Source organism: Portunus trituberculatus, chromosome 21, assembly GCF_017591435.1.
Source record: "Portunus trituberculatus isolate SZX2019 chromosome 21, ASM1759143v1, whole genome shotgun sequence".
In the NCBI taxonomy this organism is placed as follows: Eukaryota; Metazoa; Arthropoda; class Malacostraca; order Decapoda; family Portunidae; genus Portunus; species Portunus trituberculatus.
The window spans coordinates 12,170,021-12,188,843 of NC_059275.1; the positions used below are offsets into that span (position 1 = coordinate 12,170,021).

The window sequence follows — 18,823 nt, forward strand, 5'->3', positions numbered from 1 at the left end:
GTCTCGCCCATCAACACAGACACTAAACTCCAAGTCATCATTTACTACAAGACCAGAAGTTTGTCCCCATATCACCTCCCAGGATCAACCATTATAAGAAAAGCACCATTCCTACTATTATCAAATTAATTAATTCCTAATAAACTTTATTATAAATACATTCAGATTCATGCTTTTATTTGCACCTAAGTACAAAATCCCTAAAGATTTAAGTGAACTCTTCCTAGCTTCATAATTACATAACTTTTAATGACCTCTATCAGACTTAATTTTAACACTAACTGCTGGAGTTGCGGTGTATGGAGTTTTGCATACACTCCAGGTAGAACTATTTTGCTTCTATTATGTGTCCCTTCAGTGTATATTTTCAGCCTCTTGGTTGCCTTTTTGCATTAATAAACTGTTAACTATTATCATTATTACTATTATTACGCACACACACATACACACACACACATGCCCGGTAGCTCAGTGGTTAGAGCGCTGGCTTCACAAGCCAGAGGACCGGGGTTCGATTCCCAGGCCGGGTCGAGATATTTGGGTGTGTCTCCTTTCACGTGTAGCCCCTGTTCACTTAGCAGTGAGTAGGTAAGCAGTGAGTAGGTACGGGATGTAAATCGAGGAGTTGTGACCTTGTTGTCCCGGTGTGTGCCTGGTCTCAGGCCTATCCGAAGATCGAAAATAATGAGCTCTGAGCTCATTCCGTAGGTAACGTCTGGCTGTCTCGTCAGAGACTGCAGCAGATCAAACAGTGAAACACACACACCATACCACAGCACACCACACCATCATCACCACCGCCACACCACACCACCACCGCCATACCACACAACACCTCACCAGACCACTACCACTGCCATGTAGACCACACCACTACTACCATAACACACAACAACACACACCATCCCCACACCAAACCACTACCATCACACACCATAGAACACCACACCGCCGCTACCATCACAGACCATACCACCACCATCACCATACCACCACTACCATCACATACCATACCATACCACAGCACACCACTACCATCAGACACCATAACACACAACATCAAACCACATCACCACTACCATCACATACCATCATAACACACTAGAACACCACAGTATCACCACTATCATCACATATCATTCCACACCACAGCACAACACACCACCACCACCACGGCCGCACTACACCATACCACACCACACCACACCACACTACCACTACCTTCATTCACCATAACATATCACACAAGACCACCACACCCAATATCCTTGGTACCCAGACCCTTCCCGTCCTGTTTCCGCACCTGCTCCCGCTCCTGCTCCCGCACCCTCTCCACCAATCACCGGCCTGCACCTGTTCCGTCCCGTACCCTCTCCACCAATCACCGTCCTGTTTGAGGTCCGCTCGCGCCCCGCTCCCACACTCACCCCGCTTCCAAACACTTGGCTCCGCCGCCTGGAGCTGCTACGGAAAGTTTAATTAATGAAGTTGGCATTGTTCTGATATCTGATTTGCTGATAGCAAAGTAAAACAAGTTTCAAGCCACAATAGAATCGAGTCTAGCTGCGTTTTTGTTTAACGAAAAAATAACATGAAATTTATTGCATGAAATATAACTTTTTTTTTTTTTTTTGGTGTTTGATATAACACTTAAAAATAAGGAAAACATGATCCAAGTAATAACATTCCATAAAAGTTAGTCTAACTATTCGTATTTTCATATTCACAAAAATCTTCATATGACAATTAAGGAATCTGCATTTTCTTTGTTTGGCTGGATTTTTTTTTTTTTCTTATTCAGAAGATGTAACATGAAGTAGTATGGCTATGCTTTCCTTCTCGACATTATGAAGTGTTCTTTTTTTTTTTTTTTGGCGCCATTAGTTTGAAACACAAACGATTTCTTAGACTTGCCTTGGTAAGCAAATCGACTCGGTAACGTTATTACATTTTGGTTATTAGTTAATCTATGTGCTGCATCTAGAAATGTAGTGAATTCCAGTCTGGGCACCTTCTTTCTTCTCGCTTTTAAGAAATTAATTATGTACGTAAATATTGACACACAGGAGCACCTCATCCGTGTCTTCCCCTGAGGTCAGTCCATCAATTTTCACCTGCACTTCCCTGTGTAAGAAGCAAACCCAGAATCAACCACCAGAATATATAAATAGCCAATTACTGTGTTAAATAAAGTAATGGTTATGTATACCACCGTTCAGACCGCCCAGCGACCACCATTACCCGAACCAAGACACTTCACCCATCTGGCAGCCCCCGTGTCAACTCAACATTTCCTCCAGTGTTTCCTATTGTTGCCCACCTGAAATGCATTAAGTTTAGTGATTGGAGAAACAAATGAGGAATGGAAGTATGTGAGGGAGTAGTAGTACTACTACTAGTAGTAGTAGTAGTGTTATCATTATTAATCATGAGTGTTAATGTGTGTATGTTTAATACGTAGTAGTAGTAGTAACACTAGCAGTAGCAGGTAGTGTTATTATCACTATTTCATGTGTGTGTGTGTGTGTGTTTCACTGTATGATCTGCTGCAGTCTCTGACGAGACAGCCAGACGTTACCCTACGGAACGAGCTCAGAGCTCATTATTTCCGATCTTCGGATAGGCCTGAGACCAGGCACACACCACACACGGGGACAACAAGGTCACAACTCCTCGATTTACATCCCGTACCTACTCACTGCTAGGTGAACAGGGGCTACACGTGAAAGGAGACACCCAAATATCTCCACCCGGCCGGGGAATCGAACCCCGGTCCTCTGGCTTGTGAAGCCAGCACTCTAACCACTGAGCTACAGTGTGTGTGTGTGTGAGGGACAGGCTCTTCAACGTAGGATTACTCCCCGCCCCCCTTCTCTCTCTCTCTGGAAATGCTAATCACAAATGTCTTTAGGGAGGAAGTAACCAAGATGAAAGAGAGAGGGGTCTCCTTACCTTGGGAGTAAATACTATAACAAACATGACCATTGTGATTTGGCAACATAAAAACAGGTTTTATATGGATTACCTGATGTTTGGGGATGTGGGGTTGGTTAAGGACATCACACTAATAATAATGGGTGTACTTAACTGGAATGTATGCGAGAAGGGAAGAATGAGGTGATATGAGCATGTGTCTGTCTTCTGGAACTGCTAAAGAGTTACTGGTGAAGTCTGACATTCCTAACACTGGTCTCGAGGGTCTCTAATTTTGCTCAATATGTATCTTGCTCTTTAACTTTTTTTTTTTTTTCACCTTTTCACAGCTTATCAGTGATCTTTATCATGACATATACAATATCTTCAGATTTTAGTAGTACATACGTAATACTAGTAAGTAATAGTAGCAGCAGTTCTAACTGACTAGCTGATGTGAGGGAATGAAACAAATTGCTTTGAGAACAGTAGTAGTACTAGTACTAGTAGGAGGAGCAATTTTAATCGGTTATTTATACTAGGTATCCACCTACAATATCTGGAGACTTTAGTAGCAATAGGTGTAGTAGTTCTGACTGAATAGCTGATGTGAGGGAATGAAACAGACTAATAGTAGTAGGAGGAGGAGGAAGAATCTTTACCTGTCACCATTATCATCACAGCAATAGTAACAGTAGTAGTAGCAACAGTGATAATAGTAGTAGGATCAAGAAAACAGAGATGCAGAAATTCGTAGGAAGAAATGAACTTTGAGAAATAATGAAAGTTAAGTTGAATGTTGCAATTTAACTTAATCTAGTGTTGTTTGATGAGGAAATATAGAAATATGCAGGAAGAAATTAACTTGAGAAATTATTAGATAGGTTGTACATTGAAAGTAAACCTGATCATATATATATATATATATATATATATATATATATATATATATATATATATATATATATATATATATATATATATATATATATATATATATATATATATATATATATATATATATATATATATTTTTTTTTTTTTTTTTTTTTTTTTTTTGAGAAAATGTAGAAATAAGTAGTGAGAAATTAAATTATAGAAATTCCAAGGAAAGTTATATATTGAAAGTTAACCTGATCTAATCTTGTTTGATGTAAGGAAATATAGAAAATTCAAGGAAAAGTTAACTTAAGAGGAAAACTATTTAAAAGAAAGATGAGTTATATATTGTCAAAGGGTGAAACTTGAACAAACTTAACTTAACTTGAGGAAAGAAAAGAAAATTGTGGAAAGAAATTGAAAAATGAAGTTATAGTATATTGCCTTGAAATGAGACTTGACCTAACCCAACTTGGAAGAGGAAGAGGCATAATAAAAGAAAACAATAGAGGAGAAAGAGAGAGAACATGAAGAAAAAACAATATATCCAACACCACTAAACTAGAATATTCTTCCAGCCAGCAGCCCACAGCCTGCAGCCACTAGGCATAGGTGGCAGGTTTCAGCAGGAAGCATTGGCAAGGTGGAGAGCAGCAAGGCAGAAGCAGACAACCTGGAGCAACTTGGATTGAAATATTGTTGTGTTTGAAGAATAAAGGAAAAGAAGAAATGATTGTTGCCTGTGGCTAGTTGCCTCCCTCAATGTAAATTGTAAATAAAACCAATTCTGAGTATATCTATCTACCTATCTGTATATATATATATATATATATATATATATATATATATATATATATATATATATATATATATATATATATATATATATATTACATAAATATTAATTAACAAATAAATGTACACATGTATATATATATATATATATATATATATATATATATATATATATATATATATATATATATATATATATATATATATATATATATATATATATATGTAAAATTGATATACATCCCACCCACAACACAACTTCCCTTTGGCGACAATATTAGCAGACACTCAGGGCATTCTGCTGCTGGGAGTTCTTTGTGCCATGCCCCTTAACACACCAGCTTATGGGGATAACAAAAGGAAGACAGACTGACAATGGATCTATTTCCACGTTTTAGAATATTTCATGAATCACAGATTCATAGTAACACACTTTACTGCTCAAAAATATTGACAGAGGCATATCACTAGATTGGACTAACTTTATGGCCAAAATCATTTTAAGTAATATTAATATGAAAATATCAGCACAAGACTCTATATGTTTATACATGTATATATATAGTATATACACTAGTCATTCAGAAGTCCATCTCAGTGCATAAAGTTTTCACTACATACACATATTTCACATTTCCTTCAAGCAAATTCTTTACCTCTTGTTGTAAAAACATCCATTCCATTTGCCTCTGAAATTTACAATTAAAATGCAAACAACGCTTGGCATTCTCTCAAGTTTAAGCAGAAAATGACATTAACAAATTAAAAATACTGGTTGATCATCTAATTTCTTTACCAACTATTATAAAACAAGCAAGGAACAACAGACTACAAAGGGCAGAGGGACTACCAGGTACTGATGGACCTGTGTGTGTCTGGTGAGAGCCTGCCAGCAGGTGTCTTTCTGCAGGTCAGTACTGATCTCATGTATCCCTTCTTTTCTGAAGAACATTACTGTACACACACACACACACCTTTAAATACCAATAATAAAGATCAGAGATCCACACTTCTGCAAACTTTCTTGGAAATTGATGTCATCATTTCACCTAGAGGATTAGTGGAGGAATAAAGGATAGTTCCCTCATTCCACATCACAAAAGGAAGAAGTGCTAGACAGCTGAAGTCATAAGATGCTATGGCATAAGGCCAGGGAGGCAGTACATAATGCACATAGTAATGCAAATGAAGATGAGACTAATGGGAGAGTCATCAGTTAACACCTATAGGATTCTTAAGTTTGCATGACAGCACCATATTGTCCAGTGGTGCAAGAAACGGAATAGCTTAACACAACAAACATGGACTGAACACTACACCAACAGTCAATAGAATCAACTAAACAAAGAATTAACTTGAGAGTAATGCCTCTTAAAATATAGCACTGAAATCAATGACTATTCTGATGTAAAAACAAAAGGAGGTACAGTAAACACCAACAATTGGTATGTAAACTAAGGCAAATTGCTCAGTAACACTAACACAAATCACAATGTACTACAGAAGAAAATGTATACGGACAAGTGTCTCATCAGAAAAGTTTGCTATTGCTCTGTGGAGGGTGGGGTGTGGGAGGCAATCAGTGCACTCAGTGGCTGACACAAATGTTTGTTGGGAGGTGCAGGGCTGGGATAAAGGCCACATATGAGATTCACATGTTGTTGCTGTAACACTGTTTACAACAAGATTACTATGGACTGAATTGTTCAAACTGATTCACATGTTGCTGTTTACAAGAATGGATTGGGCAGATGAGAAGTGCAAACAGTTTAATGATTAATTTGTAGGTGAGACTGGAGCCTGCTGTGACCCAAACAAAAAGGGATGAAAGGATCTGTCTCATGCACACCTGAGATTACAACACCAGCATAGTACAGACTCTCATTAGGAAGGAATTCAGGTGTCTAGCTCTACTCTGGTGCATTTCCGTTGACAAAGTTATTCTGTGAACATTAATTAATGTTAACATTTATAAATTTTCATCCATCACACAAGGGGAAAAAAAAAGTATCGTTTGAACGAATGTTGAAAAACTGTTGGTGATTCTAAAATATTTTATGAAGGACATCAATATATTCAAGATGATTACCATAATTTCCATAAATTCTTTTTAACATGCATTCCTCAATTTTAAAAGTTAACATTGGTATTGAAATGTTGTGCGAGGAGGCTGGCAAAGGAATCTGCCAGAGGCAGGAAGGCTCTACCTGAGCTATTTGTGAAGGTTCAAATGAGTGACTTAAACTTTTGCATATAAATACACACACACACACACACACACACACACACACACACACACACGTCAATATGGGAATGTATGCATGTGTTTGTTTTCTCTCTCTCTCTCTCTCTCTCTCTCTCTCTCTCGTACACACACCCACACACACAACAACTGGGGTAATGTGAGCACCAGTGCATGATGCAGTCTGTGAGGGAAAGAGGGATTTGCCTTTGATGATGAAAAATTAAGTATGGTTTGGAAAATATTTCATACTGTTTAAACATCAAACTGAAATATGATGATAAAATAACTAGTTATGTCAATTATCAATTGCATGTATGTAAAAATTTGCATGTTTGTTCTCTCCTAGATAACATTTATATCATTCAAAAGTGTACAACAGAAAGAAAATTTTCCTGAGGCTACTCATCCATAAAGTGAAAAATGCTGGCTATTTTTTGTTGGGGTAAAATTACAGGTATTGGCAAGCTTGATGGGGAATGGAATGTGGCAATGAGAGGAAATACAGGGGAAGCAGAAGTAATTTATCTGTTATGTCTTACCTGTTGCCTTCACTCCAAAACAACCATAAAAACACTTAGAGAATTCAATACTTCAGCTTCATCCTGTTTTCTCTCATCATCAAGCTTCCTTTGTCTCTGATGGTGTTTGCTGGCCTAGAATGCTGGTGGTGGTGAGGTGCTGGACAGGTGAATGTGCTTCCCTGACACTCCTGGGCACCATGAACGGCAGCTTCTGGTTTCATAAAGCAGCAAAACAACCTGAATGCACTATCCAGATTTAGGTCCTTAATGAACTGGAACACTGAATGCCTAATGTACTATTTGTATAGCTATTAGTTATATAATGTATCTATTGTATAATGTTCTATATTTTGAGTAACAGATTCCATAGCACAATAAAATCCTGAAAAAAATATTCTTCAACTGGAGAAAGCTCTCATTTTCATTGCTTTCTTCTGTACACACTGATATTTTCCATTCTTAAAAGTATAATGCTTTATACACTGCGACTAGTTGAAATAACATGATCCATGACACTTGTGAAAGAGTAATGTAGTTTAGCTATACAACACTAATGCACATTATATGGATAGATATGTAGAAGTCAGCCCAGAAATATCAATATGATAAATATCACAATTATGAGAAAGTCTAAAAGGAAGAATGAAGACAACACTTCTTAAATTACATGTGACATAAAGCTTTAACTGACCAATATCATTATTTCCTCATACACTCGAGGACTTTGCACATAAATGCAGGATTCTAAATATACAATGACAGTTCACTGGGAATTCAAGATTCAATCCTCAAACATGACATAAATTACACCACACGATGCTTGAAGTGCACACCCGCCACACAAAACATGACATCACAGCTCTGCAGGTTAGTTATGAAGGGGAAGTCTACATATCACATAGAGCACTCTATATCTTCACAGATAACACTAGATGATATAAGGATATAATGACAAGCAATACTGTTCACACTGCAGCTGCACCGAGGCTGCTGCTCCCGCTGGTGGCAGCAGCAGTGCAGCGCCCGGTGAGCATGACGTGTGACAGTCAGAAGTGATGTCAGATGTTGAGCGGTGACTGTGTTATTGACTCACTCAAGTCCATGTCCTGGTAGCTCTTGAGATCACTGGCAGGGACGTCCTCTGTGATCATGGCATCGTTGCTGCTGCCGTCGCTAGTGTCCGCACCCTTCACCTGCCCGTCGTATGCCTGGCGGTGCTGCTGGGCCTCAAACTGGTCCCGGTGCTCCTGGACAACAATGGGACCACTGTGCTCCTGTGACCTGTAGTGGTCATTATGCTCCTGCCCAACAAAGTGGTCCCTGGATTCCCTTCCCCTGAAGTGGTGTGTGTGGTCATGGCTGCTGAAGCAGTCACCGGGGTCCTGTCCCCCATAGCGACCCCCATGCTCCTGATTCCTGAACGAGGCTGTCTGGTCTGTGTTCAGGGCTGGAGACACAGGCTTGAACAGGTGAGGTGGTGGGTCAGGGGTGGGGGCAGCTGTCTCAGCAATGGATGCAGGAGAATATGGGGGGGCAGAGAGGCCTGGGGAGCCCGAGGAACACACAGAGTCAGGGGTGCCAACGCTTCCGAGTGATCCTGGACCTGCAGGGCTCGGCGTACTTTCCAGGCTGCCAACACTGCTGACACAAAGCAAAGTTGGTAAGGCACTATGCATAGTCCTCATGCTTCTCTCTCTCTCTCTTACTATAAGGACAGTATTTGGCCAAGGTCCCTCAACAGCCTGTCAACTACACAACTGAATGTGAGATAGAAACTTTACTTTCTTAATAGTGACATGAGTGAATGCTTCCAAAATTTACTATAACATTTTCTGTTATAAGATATCTGAATGTAGTGCAAAAAATGGAGTGTCTGATACATATGAAGTTTCTTGAATGCTGTGACCATATGACAATAGCTGGCATACAATAGTACAAATGGAAACCTTGTATCATTAAGGGAGAGAGAAAGATAATACAAGTACCACACTGATTTCAGAGGTTTTGCAATACCCTGACAAGTCTAATGTTTAAAAAAATTAACAATATCTTGGGTAGTTGAAAATTTGATATGAAAAAATTTTGGCATCTCACAACACATAGAAACAGACCAATGAGCACTATCACCAAAACACTCACACTAGAGGGCAAGGGACACAGGCACAGGATGAAACAGAAGTAGTGATAACTGGAATGAACTAGAAGAAGGAATGATAATGGCAAGGATTCTGTATCACCTGAAAGCCACTGGAAAAGATACAGAGACAGGACTACAGGGATACAACTGAGGCTGTATACACAATAAAATGAATGCAAGAAAGCATATGTGACTAGTCTCACCTGTGGGCCTGAGTCATGAGGAGTCCCCCAATACAGCGGTCTGGGGTGCAGGTGGAGGCACGCTTACGAGGCGTCAGGAAAGGCTCACATCGCTCTTCCACATCATACTTGCGCTTGATTCCTGCACCAAGAGGAGACGGGCGCAGGGCAATGGGGCTGAGGCTGCGGCGCGTGAAGGTGCGTTTGGTGGGGGATGGGGAGGGACAGAAGGAGATGTTGGGCACATGCTGTTGCAGGGCTGGCGAGAAGCACTGCCGCCCAACACCGCGTGTCGGTGAGGCACTGTTGCCCAGAGGAACCACTGTGGGAACTATGGTGAGGTGCAGTGGGTCGGCGTAGTCGCGGTGCACGGGAGCTGCACTGCCCGACACTGTACTGGAGGCAATGGAGGTGATGGTGCTTGACACGCTGATAGGCCCTGACGCACTGGTGGCCAGGCTGACACTACTGATGCTGTGGGACTTGGGACGACCCACATCCTCAGTCTGAGACAAGAACAACATTGGTCATTTGATTGTCATTCTCAATTTACTTCATAGTTGTATGATTTGTGAACGTTGGTATAAAATAATTGGTGTTGCTAATATAACTGCAGAATATAAAAATGTTTCTATTCTGGCTGTCATCTCATCCAGATGGTGCAGAAAAATCTAAAACATTGGTAAGCACTGATCTCCCTACATCTTTAGAACTGATAAGCTTCTACTCTTGGGGAAAAAAAAAAATAAATAAAATAAGTAAATAAATAAATAAATAAATAAAAAAAAATAAAGTTGCAATCACCACTCAGCCTCACCATGGCCATCCTGCACACCGGTGACAACAACACTGATGTCCATGTATGTGCTCATGCTCAGAGGTTTGAACCCTGGCAAGACTCATGAAATTATCCTACCTTCAAGTTCACTCATTTTCTACGAGGTAACCAGGGAAGGCAATACAAATTAACTATGGGAGAAAAGTAGCAGAAAACACAGTCTGCAATGACCTAAGGAGACAACAATGCTGTACACACCAGCGTGATGTCTTCCCATGACTGTGAGAGACAGTCGGTGATTTGCAGAGTGGACTTGACTGTCTTCTCATGTGCTGCCTCTCGGTTCACCACATCCATACCCTCCTCCTCCCTCAGCTGGCACACCCGCAGTGGCCCGCTGCCCCTTGTACTGCCAGGAGACTGCAAAGAATGTGTGTATGGTAATGACATTGCTGCTGCTCCAGTAGTGGTGGTGCTTATGCAGTGAAACCAGTGATCTATTTCAATTTGTGTGAAAATTAGTGCTTCTTTTGTATTATGTAGTATAACCACTCTCTCTCTAAGAACACAAGGAAGATAAAACGAAAGAAAGAAATGTTTGAATTCATTCATAGAATCCAAACATCATACACATACGTTAACATACTCCAAGTATGTATGAGCTAAGTTACAAAAGACATGAATTTAGCAGTTGCACATCTCACCAACACACACGGAGACACACACACGCACATATAGACATAACTCGTCACTTCCTGTAAGGTGTATCTCCCTGACCAGTGTGAGTGTGCAGCCCCTGACAACTCACCAGAGGAGAGATGGGGCCAAAGGATGCACTGAACCGCCGCACTCGATGTTGACTCCCTGGCACCTCACTCAGCACTTCTCGACTAGAGGAGTGGAGAAATTATTCAGGTTTGTTAAGGTAAGTTAAGAGAAATTACACTGAAGCTGAGACATGTAAGATGATGCTAATTTGAGTTAATGGAAGCTGATAGAAGAAATATGACAGATAGAAGAGAAGATATCTTAAGACTATGGAAGAGAAAATATGACAAATTGAGATAAATTAATAAATATAGCAATGATATTCTAAGACTAAACTGAAGTGAATTCAATGAGATGTTACAATCTTTTAAGTGTAAATGCAAGTTTATAATGAAATGAAACTAAACACTGCTAATCCCCTGACTGTTAGGTTTCCTTTTCAAGCTTAAATAAAAATGTTTAGTCTAATTTCTGAGTACAAAGTTAAAAGGCATATGGAGTGATTAAGTTTTTCAAACATTTTAGGAGTTCTACATATTTGTGGTCAGTAACACTGCTAAGGAAACAAGCATCACACTATCATTATCTTATAGTTAAAGTGTTTATCATATAAAATATAACTTCTCTACAATAAAACTGTCACTTAAACTCCACATAGTTCATCCTGCAAACCTTGTTAACTTTGAACTTGCAATACCTTGAGATGGAGGAAATGTTGGGAGTGGAGACAGGCCCCTGTGGCACCAACTGGTTGATCATTGGGGCACTGCTGGATCTCTTCAGCTTGCTTCCACTGCCCACCCCACCCTGCCCACTCATGTGTCCTGAAGACGGCCCATTCCCACAACCCTCACTGTCTGACACACTCGCTCCACTAACGTCAACATCCATCGTGGCTAAACTCTCTGCACCTTTCACAAACACATTCTGAAAAATAAGAGAGAATTGAGTGCACTGATTTCCTTGGAGTGTATCAGTTATCAGATTTTGTAAGGTTTTCTGGAAATCACAAAACTTAAGGTTGAAGTAAGTTAAACAGATACCAGATATTGTGGATATGGAAAAAGACTTGACCACAACTATATCATGCCAATCATTCACTGTAAAGGCAGATTCCTTCATTACTTGTTGTCACACTCCTTAAGTCATGCAATGGAGAAGATTCAAATACATCTTTACTTACAATTCAATTGGAACAAAATATCCTTCACCACATTTTATCCATACAACAGTTTGTATGCAGTGCCAGTGTAAAGAAAAAACTATTAACAGCAAACTCTACAAAACAACTTACAATTAACAAGTGAAGCCCAAAAATGTAAAAGAAATAACAACCACATTTTAAAACATGAAAATAACTTTATCTCTCTTCCTGCCGTACTGATAAACTTAATTAGTGATCCTAATTAATATGCATGCAAGCGCGCACACACACACACACACACACACACACACACACACACACACACACACACACACACACACACACACACACCGGTAGCTCAGTGGTTAGAGCGCTGGCTTCACAAGCCAGAGGACCGGGGTTCGATTCCCAGGCCGGGTGGAGATATTTGGGTGTGTCTCCTTTCACGTGTAGCCCCTGTTCACCTAGCAGTGAGTAGGTACGGGATGCAAATCGAGGAGTTGTGACCTTGTTGTCCCGGTGTGTTGTGTGTGCCTGGTCTCAGGCCTATCCGAAGATCGGAAATAATGAGCTCTGAGCTCGCTCCGTAGGGTAACGTCTGGCTGTCTCGTCAGAGACTGCAGCAGATCAAACAGTGAAACACACACACACACACACACACACAATAACAGAAGATCTACATGGAATACAAAATGGGAGAAGAGATTACAATAAAGATAAAGAGAAAGACCTGGGAATGGTTATACATGACACCCTGTCCCCAGAGAGACACATAAATAGGTTATTTGCTTCAACATACAAGACATTAACAAATATCATGGAGGCATTTAACGACATAGATAAGAGTATGATGAAAAAGATCATAACCACTATGATAAGACCCAGTCTTGAATATGCAGCAGTGGTGCAGTCACCACACATGCAGAGGGATATCAGAAAACTAGAAAGAATCAAAAGGACTGCTACAAAGATGGTGCCAGAAATAAAATACCTTCCCTATGAAGACAGATTGATGGAAATAGAACTACCAACTTTGAAGGATAGACAGGAAAGAGGAGATTTAATAATGATGTATAAGATAGTGAACCGTATGAAAAGGATAGACAGACAAGACATGGTATCACTAATTGAAGATGGAGATAGACAAACAAGAGGACACTCAAAGAAGATCATGGAAAGCCAATGTTTGAGGAACATCAAAATTTTTTTGTTTTCCACATAGGACGGTAGACATATGGAACGGAATGAGTGAACAGATTGTAACAGCAGAAAGTGTGCTTATTTAAGGAAAAGTTAGATAAAATTAGATATGAAGAGAGGTCACTATGAGCCCCGCTTAAACCCTGTAATATACAATTAGGTAAATAAACACACACACACACACACACACACACACACACACACACACACACACACACACACACACCTGGACTTGAGAAAGGCCTTTGATAAAGTACCACACAATAGACTGATGTGGAAACTAAAGATGACTGGAGGAGTAAATGATAAACTAGCAAAATGGATGGAAAATTACTTAATGGGAAGAGAAATGAGAACAGTGGTGAGAGGAAAGAAGTCCGAGTGGAAGAAGGTAACCAGTGGAGTTCCACAAGGGTCAGTGCTGGGTCCCATCATGTTTTTGATTTATGTTAATGATATGCCAGTAGGAATTGACAGTTATATGAACATGTTTGCGGACGATACTAAAATTATGAGGAGAGTAAAGAATGTGGAAGATTGTAACAAGTTACAGGAAGATCTTGATAAAATATATGAGTGGAGTAAAGAGTGGCAGATGGAATTTAATATAGACAAGACCCATGTTATGAAAATGGGAAGAAGTAGATACAGACCAAACTGGGATTACAGACTGGGTGATGAGAAAATTAAAGAGACCAATGAGGAGAAAGACTTAGGAGTAACCGTGCAAAACACTTTGTCACCGGAGAAACACATTAACAAGATTTTTTGGAAAACATACAACATGCTTCAAAATATTGGCCTTGCATTCCACTACCTAGATGAAGGAATGATGAAGAAGATATTATGTACCTTAATAAGACCCCAGCTAGAATATGCAGCATGTGTCTGGTCACTGCATATGAAGAAAAATGTGAAGAAGGTAGAAAGGGTACAAAGGCTGGCAACAAGGATGGTACCAGGACTCAGGGAGTTAGACTATGAGGAAAGACTGAGGAAGCTGGGGCTGACCACATTAGAAGAGAGAAGAACAAGAGGAGACATGATAACTATGTATAAATTGGTGAACAAGATTGACATACTGGATAGAGAGTTGATAAAGGTGACCACAAGTAATTATCTCCGAGGACATGAAAAAAAGCTAATAAAGGACATCTGTCTAAATGACGTGAGAAAATACAGTTTCCCGCATCGTAGCATTGATAAGTGGAATAAACTGAGCAGTCATGTCGTTGACGCGGTGTGTGTCAATCAGATGAAAGAGAGACATGACAGGAATGGACAAGGAGACAGGACACAGAGAGCTTAGCTCGGGCCCTGTAATACACAAATAGGTAAATACACACACAATAGTTAACTGCATTGAGCAGATAGACAGGTATGACCTGGTGTTGCTGAAAGGGGACAGAAATAGATGGACGAGAGAACACTTAAAAGTAGATCAGGACATGAAGAAGAAGTATAATTTTCTACATAAAACTATGGATGTTTGGATGTTTGGAATGGCTTGAGTAAGGAGGTCATTACAGCAACCACACACATTCAAAGAAAAATGAGATAAATAGAGATATAGAAATAGGACATTATGAGGTCTGCTTGAACCCTGTAATATACAACTAGGTAAATAAATCATTCCCAGGTAATCTTTACTTATTAAAATAAAGGCTGAAAAGAAAGTTTCCAAAGAAAACCAAGTAACCAGGCAACAGTAATTTGCCAGGCACCACTGACAAAGCTACAGACCTAAACACTTATTTTTTCAATGTAAAATAGACAAAAGAACCATTGAAGTACCAGTCTCACAAAAAGAAACTGAAAATGATAAATGCATAAAAGAATAAGTGTCTTGAAACCTCTCTTAAAAGAAAACTTGAAATGAAGTTACAAAGAGAAGAATAGAATCTGTTGATCAAGAGAAAGAGTGAGGAATGTATGACTCCATGCCAAACCCCATCACTTCTGCTATGTGCTCACCACACATATATGGGTCTCTGACATGGAAGTAGTAGTTACTTTATTCCAAGAAAAATCAGAGTAATACTTTCTCAGGTCAGAACAGAGCAGAATTAAAACATCAAAGGCACCTCTGCTTTGGGGACTCCTGAGGAGGAATTGTAGTGATAGGACAAGAAACAGAAATGATTAGAGGAACCCAATGGAGAAGATAAGGTAACATCATAAGCAGAAGGATTTTAGGTAGGTACAGAAAAAATCAAGGGTGCATCTTCAAGACGGTCAGGAATATGAATAGGGTGTTACACCAGTTGCTTTAGATCATAGAGGATAAAACATTAAGAGCTAGTTCACCAGGATGTGAAGGAAGAAGAAAGCCAATATTGGTTTTGAACATTGAAGTTTCCAGGAATGGAATCACTGCATAAGAAGAGTCATGATCAGCTCTACTTTGTAAGTTAAAAACAGTCAAACAATTTCTTATAGTCAGAAGAGTTAAGTGAGAGATATACAGCACTATAGTCAGAAGAGTTAAGTGAGAGATATACAGCAAAGACAAATTTAGGTTGAGTGATTCTCCACTAGTAACCAGGCTGAGGAAAATTCAAAAGATTCAAGAGTGTGGGCAAGACAGCAAGTTAGGTTGTCATGCACATAGACACAACATTCATATTTGGATTGGAAATGAGGATTAAGAAAGTGGGCTCCAGGGGGGTGGGGAGAGAGAGAGAGAGAGAGAGAGAGAGAGAGAGAGAGAGAGAGAGAGAGAGAGAGAGAGAGAGAGAGAGAGAGAGAGAGAGAGAGAGAGAGAGAGAGAGAGAGAGAGAGAGAGAGAGAGAGAGAGAGAGAGAGAGAGAGAGGATGACGGTCAGTTGCCTCGAAACCCTGCATTTTGGTGAGGAAAAGAGGACAAAGTTTAGTACAGGAGACACTGCTCAACAAAATTAAAATTAAATCTAAAGCTGTGAATGTTGCAGAAGTCAATGAAGAAAACGTTGATGAGATGTCAAGACACTTAAGGCCAATACCAGGAGGAGGACATTTATGGTCTCCTACACAGTCAGATCCCAAGGCTGTTATACAAGTCACTATAAAATTTTGAATTTTGAGTGGTGTGTGTGTGTGTGTGTGTGTGTGTGTGTGTGTGTGTGTGTGTGTGTGTGTGTGTGTGTGTGTGTGTGTGTGTGTGGTGTGTGTGTGTGTGTATTTACCTATTTGGGTATTACAGGGCCCGAGCTAAGCTCTCTGTGTCCTGTCTCCTTGTCCACTCCTGTCATATCTCTCTTTCATCTGATTGACACACACTGCATCAACGACATCACTGCTCAGTTTATTCCACTTATCAATACTATGATGCGGGAAACTGCACTTTCTCATGTCATTTAGACAGATGTCTTTTATTAGTTTTTTTTCCATGTCCTCAGAGATAATTACTTGTGGCCACCTTTATCAATTCTCTGTCCAATATGTCAATCTTGTTCACCAATTTATACATAGTTATCATGTCTCCTCTTGTTCTTCTCTCTTCTAATGTGGTCAGCCCCAGTTTCCTCAGTCTTTCCTCATAGTCTAACTCCCTAAGTCCTGGTACCATTCTTGTTGCCAGGCTCTGTACCCTTTCCACCTTCTTCACAATTTTCTTCATATGCAGTGTGTGTGTGTGTGTGTGTGTGTGTGTGTGTGTGTGTGTGTGTGTGTGTGTGTGTGTGTGTGTGTGTGTGTGTGTGTGTGTGTGTGTGTGTGTGTGTGTGAAGTGCATGTAAAGTTATGTGAAAGAAGAGAGCTATCTTCAGAAGGCAGAGTATGACTGCCCCTAAGTGTTGTGAGACTCAAAGGGAAACATTCATGGAGGTCATATATACAAGTCCCTGATAAGTTCACAACTTCACAACACTATTGATCCAGAGCTTCAGATCTCGCTTGGAGTAATTATGGCACATGTCTACTATCTCCTCCTGCTTCAATATTCTACATTTCTATAATTCTATGTTAACAGCATACATCACAGTCTGTATGAGCATTCAAAGGGGTGTTTCACCCACCCCCATCCCCCTCAATTCACACTCCTCTCCCTGATTCATAATATCTGATGTCAAAGTAAAACTATTTAGTCACTTGAATTATGAGACTCAATGGACAGGTTATAATAAGTTTTAATTTTGAAACATTTATGTCACAGGATCCAACAGAGACTGCCATTATCAAAATCTGGATGAAAAAAAAGGGATGAAATACAAAGGATAAGGACAGTTACTAAGTCTACAATACATCTAAATGAAACACAATGTAGGGAAAGATGAAAGGATGTTTAGATGACTAAGACTTAATCATGAAAAAAAAAAAAAAAAAAAAATCATGTCGCATTATTGAGTCGTCTTTCCTGACCTCTCTTGCTTTCATGTCAAAATAACCTCCCCCCCCCCAAGCAAGCAGGGACTCCTCCATATGGGACCTAAAGGCGGCACTGTAGGGCAACGGGTTAATGCCACACCAATCCCTTTGCCCCTGCACAGCGAGAGAACCACCACAGCAACAAGAGCTACAGGAGCAGTGGGGAAGAACGACGTAAAAATAATACCACGCGGGACGGTAGAGTGAACAAACCAAAGTGTGAACATCTGCCTGACATAACATGCTACTCGCAGACCACAACACAGGGAAGAAAAAGTAACATACGGAACGAGAATGAGACGCGACTACACACAAGGTGAGGCGAGGAGCGCAGGTACGGCATGGTAACAGTACAGGAAGGGCATTACTATACCATCTGGCTGTCATTCCTACCCAGACCCCACTCCTCTTCATCCCTGACACCTTCTACCCTCACTTCCTAACCTCTGTTTCTCTTGCTTCCAGTCCTCTTGTTCTATCACTAAGGTGAGCAATCAGTAAGGTAGAGAAGCAGAGGGAGGTGGCCGCTACTAAACACACTAAATTATACTGTAAATCCAATTAATTCTTGACCAAACTCCCTTGCCAAGCCTTCCCTTTAACCAAATCTATGGGTGCGTGGTCCTACATAACGTCTAGGTGGGGATATAAGAGCATATTTACCCATTTCTTGACGACTACACCATTATTGACGTCCAATGTTTTCGTCTAAGAGCCATTCCGAGAACGAAATAAGCCCGCTGATTGGTGGACAGGCGGGGCACCAGCCAATCAGAACTCAGTTTTAAGAGGAAAACCTTCACTAACGTCGCCGCGCACTGTACGGGCTTACTATTACGTCCTATTTGCATTATAATATTTCGTCTCTCACAAATAGTATATGTTTGTTTAGGATGGATATTTTCTTTTGGTAGTGC

The 18,823-nt window shown here is 40.2% G+C and overlaps 1 protein-coding gene across 2 annotated transcripts; it reads right to left on the bottom strand.

Moving 5' to 3' along the window:
• Window positions 1-4,954: 4,954 nt before the first annotated feature.
• LOC123507233 (PPP2R1A-PPP2R2A-interacting phosphatase regulator 1-like) lies at window positions 4,955-18,688 on the bottom strand. 2 transcript variants are annotated; one of them, XM_045259972.1, is made up of 6 exons: window positions 18,570-18,688; window positions 11,916-12,145; window positions 11,259-11,340; window positions 10,709-10,870; window positions 9,694-10,178; window positions 4,955-8,991 (listed from the first exon to the last, which is right to left on the bottom strand). In XM_045259972.1, the coding sequence occupies exons 2-6, from the start codon at window positions 12,107-12,109 to the stop codon at window positions 8,412-8,414; spliced, it is 1,503 nt and encodes a 500-aa protein (XP_045115907.1). In that variant the 5' UTR covers window positions 12,110-12,145; window positions 18,570-18,688; the 3' UTR covers window positions 4,955-8,411. The 2 variants fall into 2 exon arrangements, with proteins under 2 accessions (XP_045115907.1, XP_045115906.1); XM_045259971.1 differs by having other exon boundaries at window positions 4,955-8,994.
• Window positions 18,689-18,823: the final 135 nt, after the last annotated feature.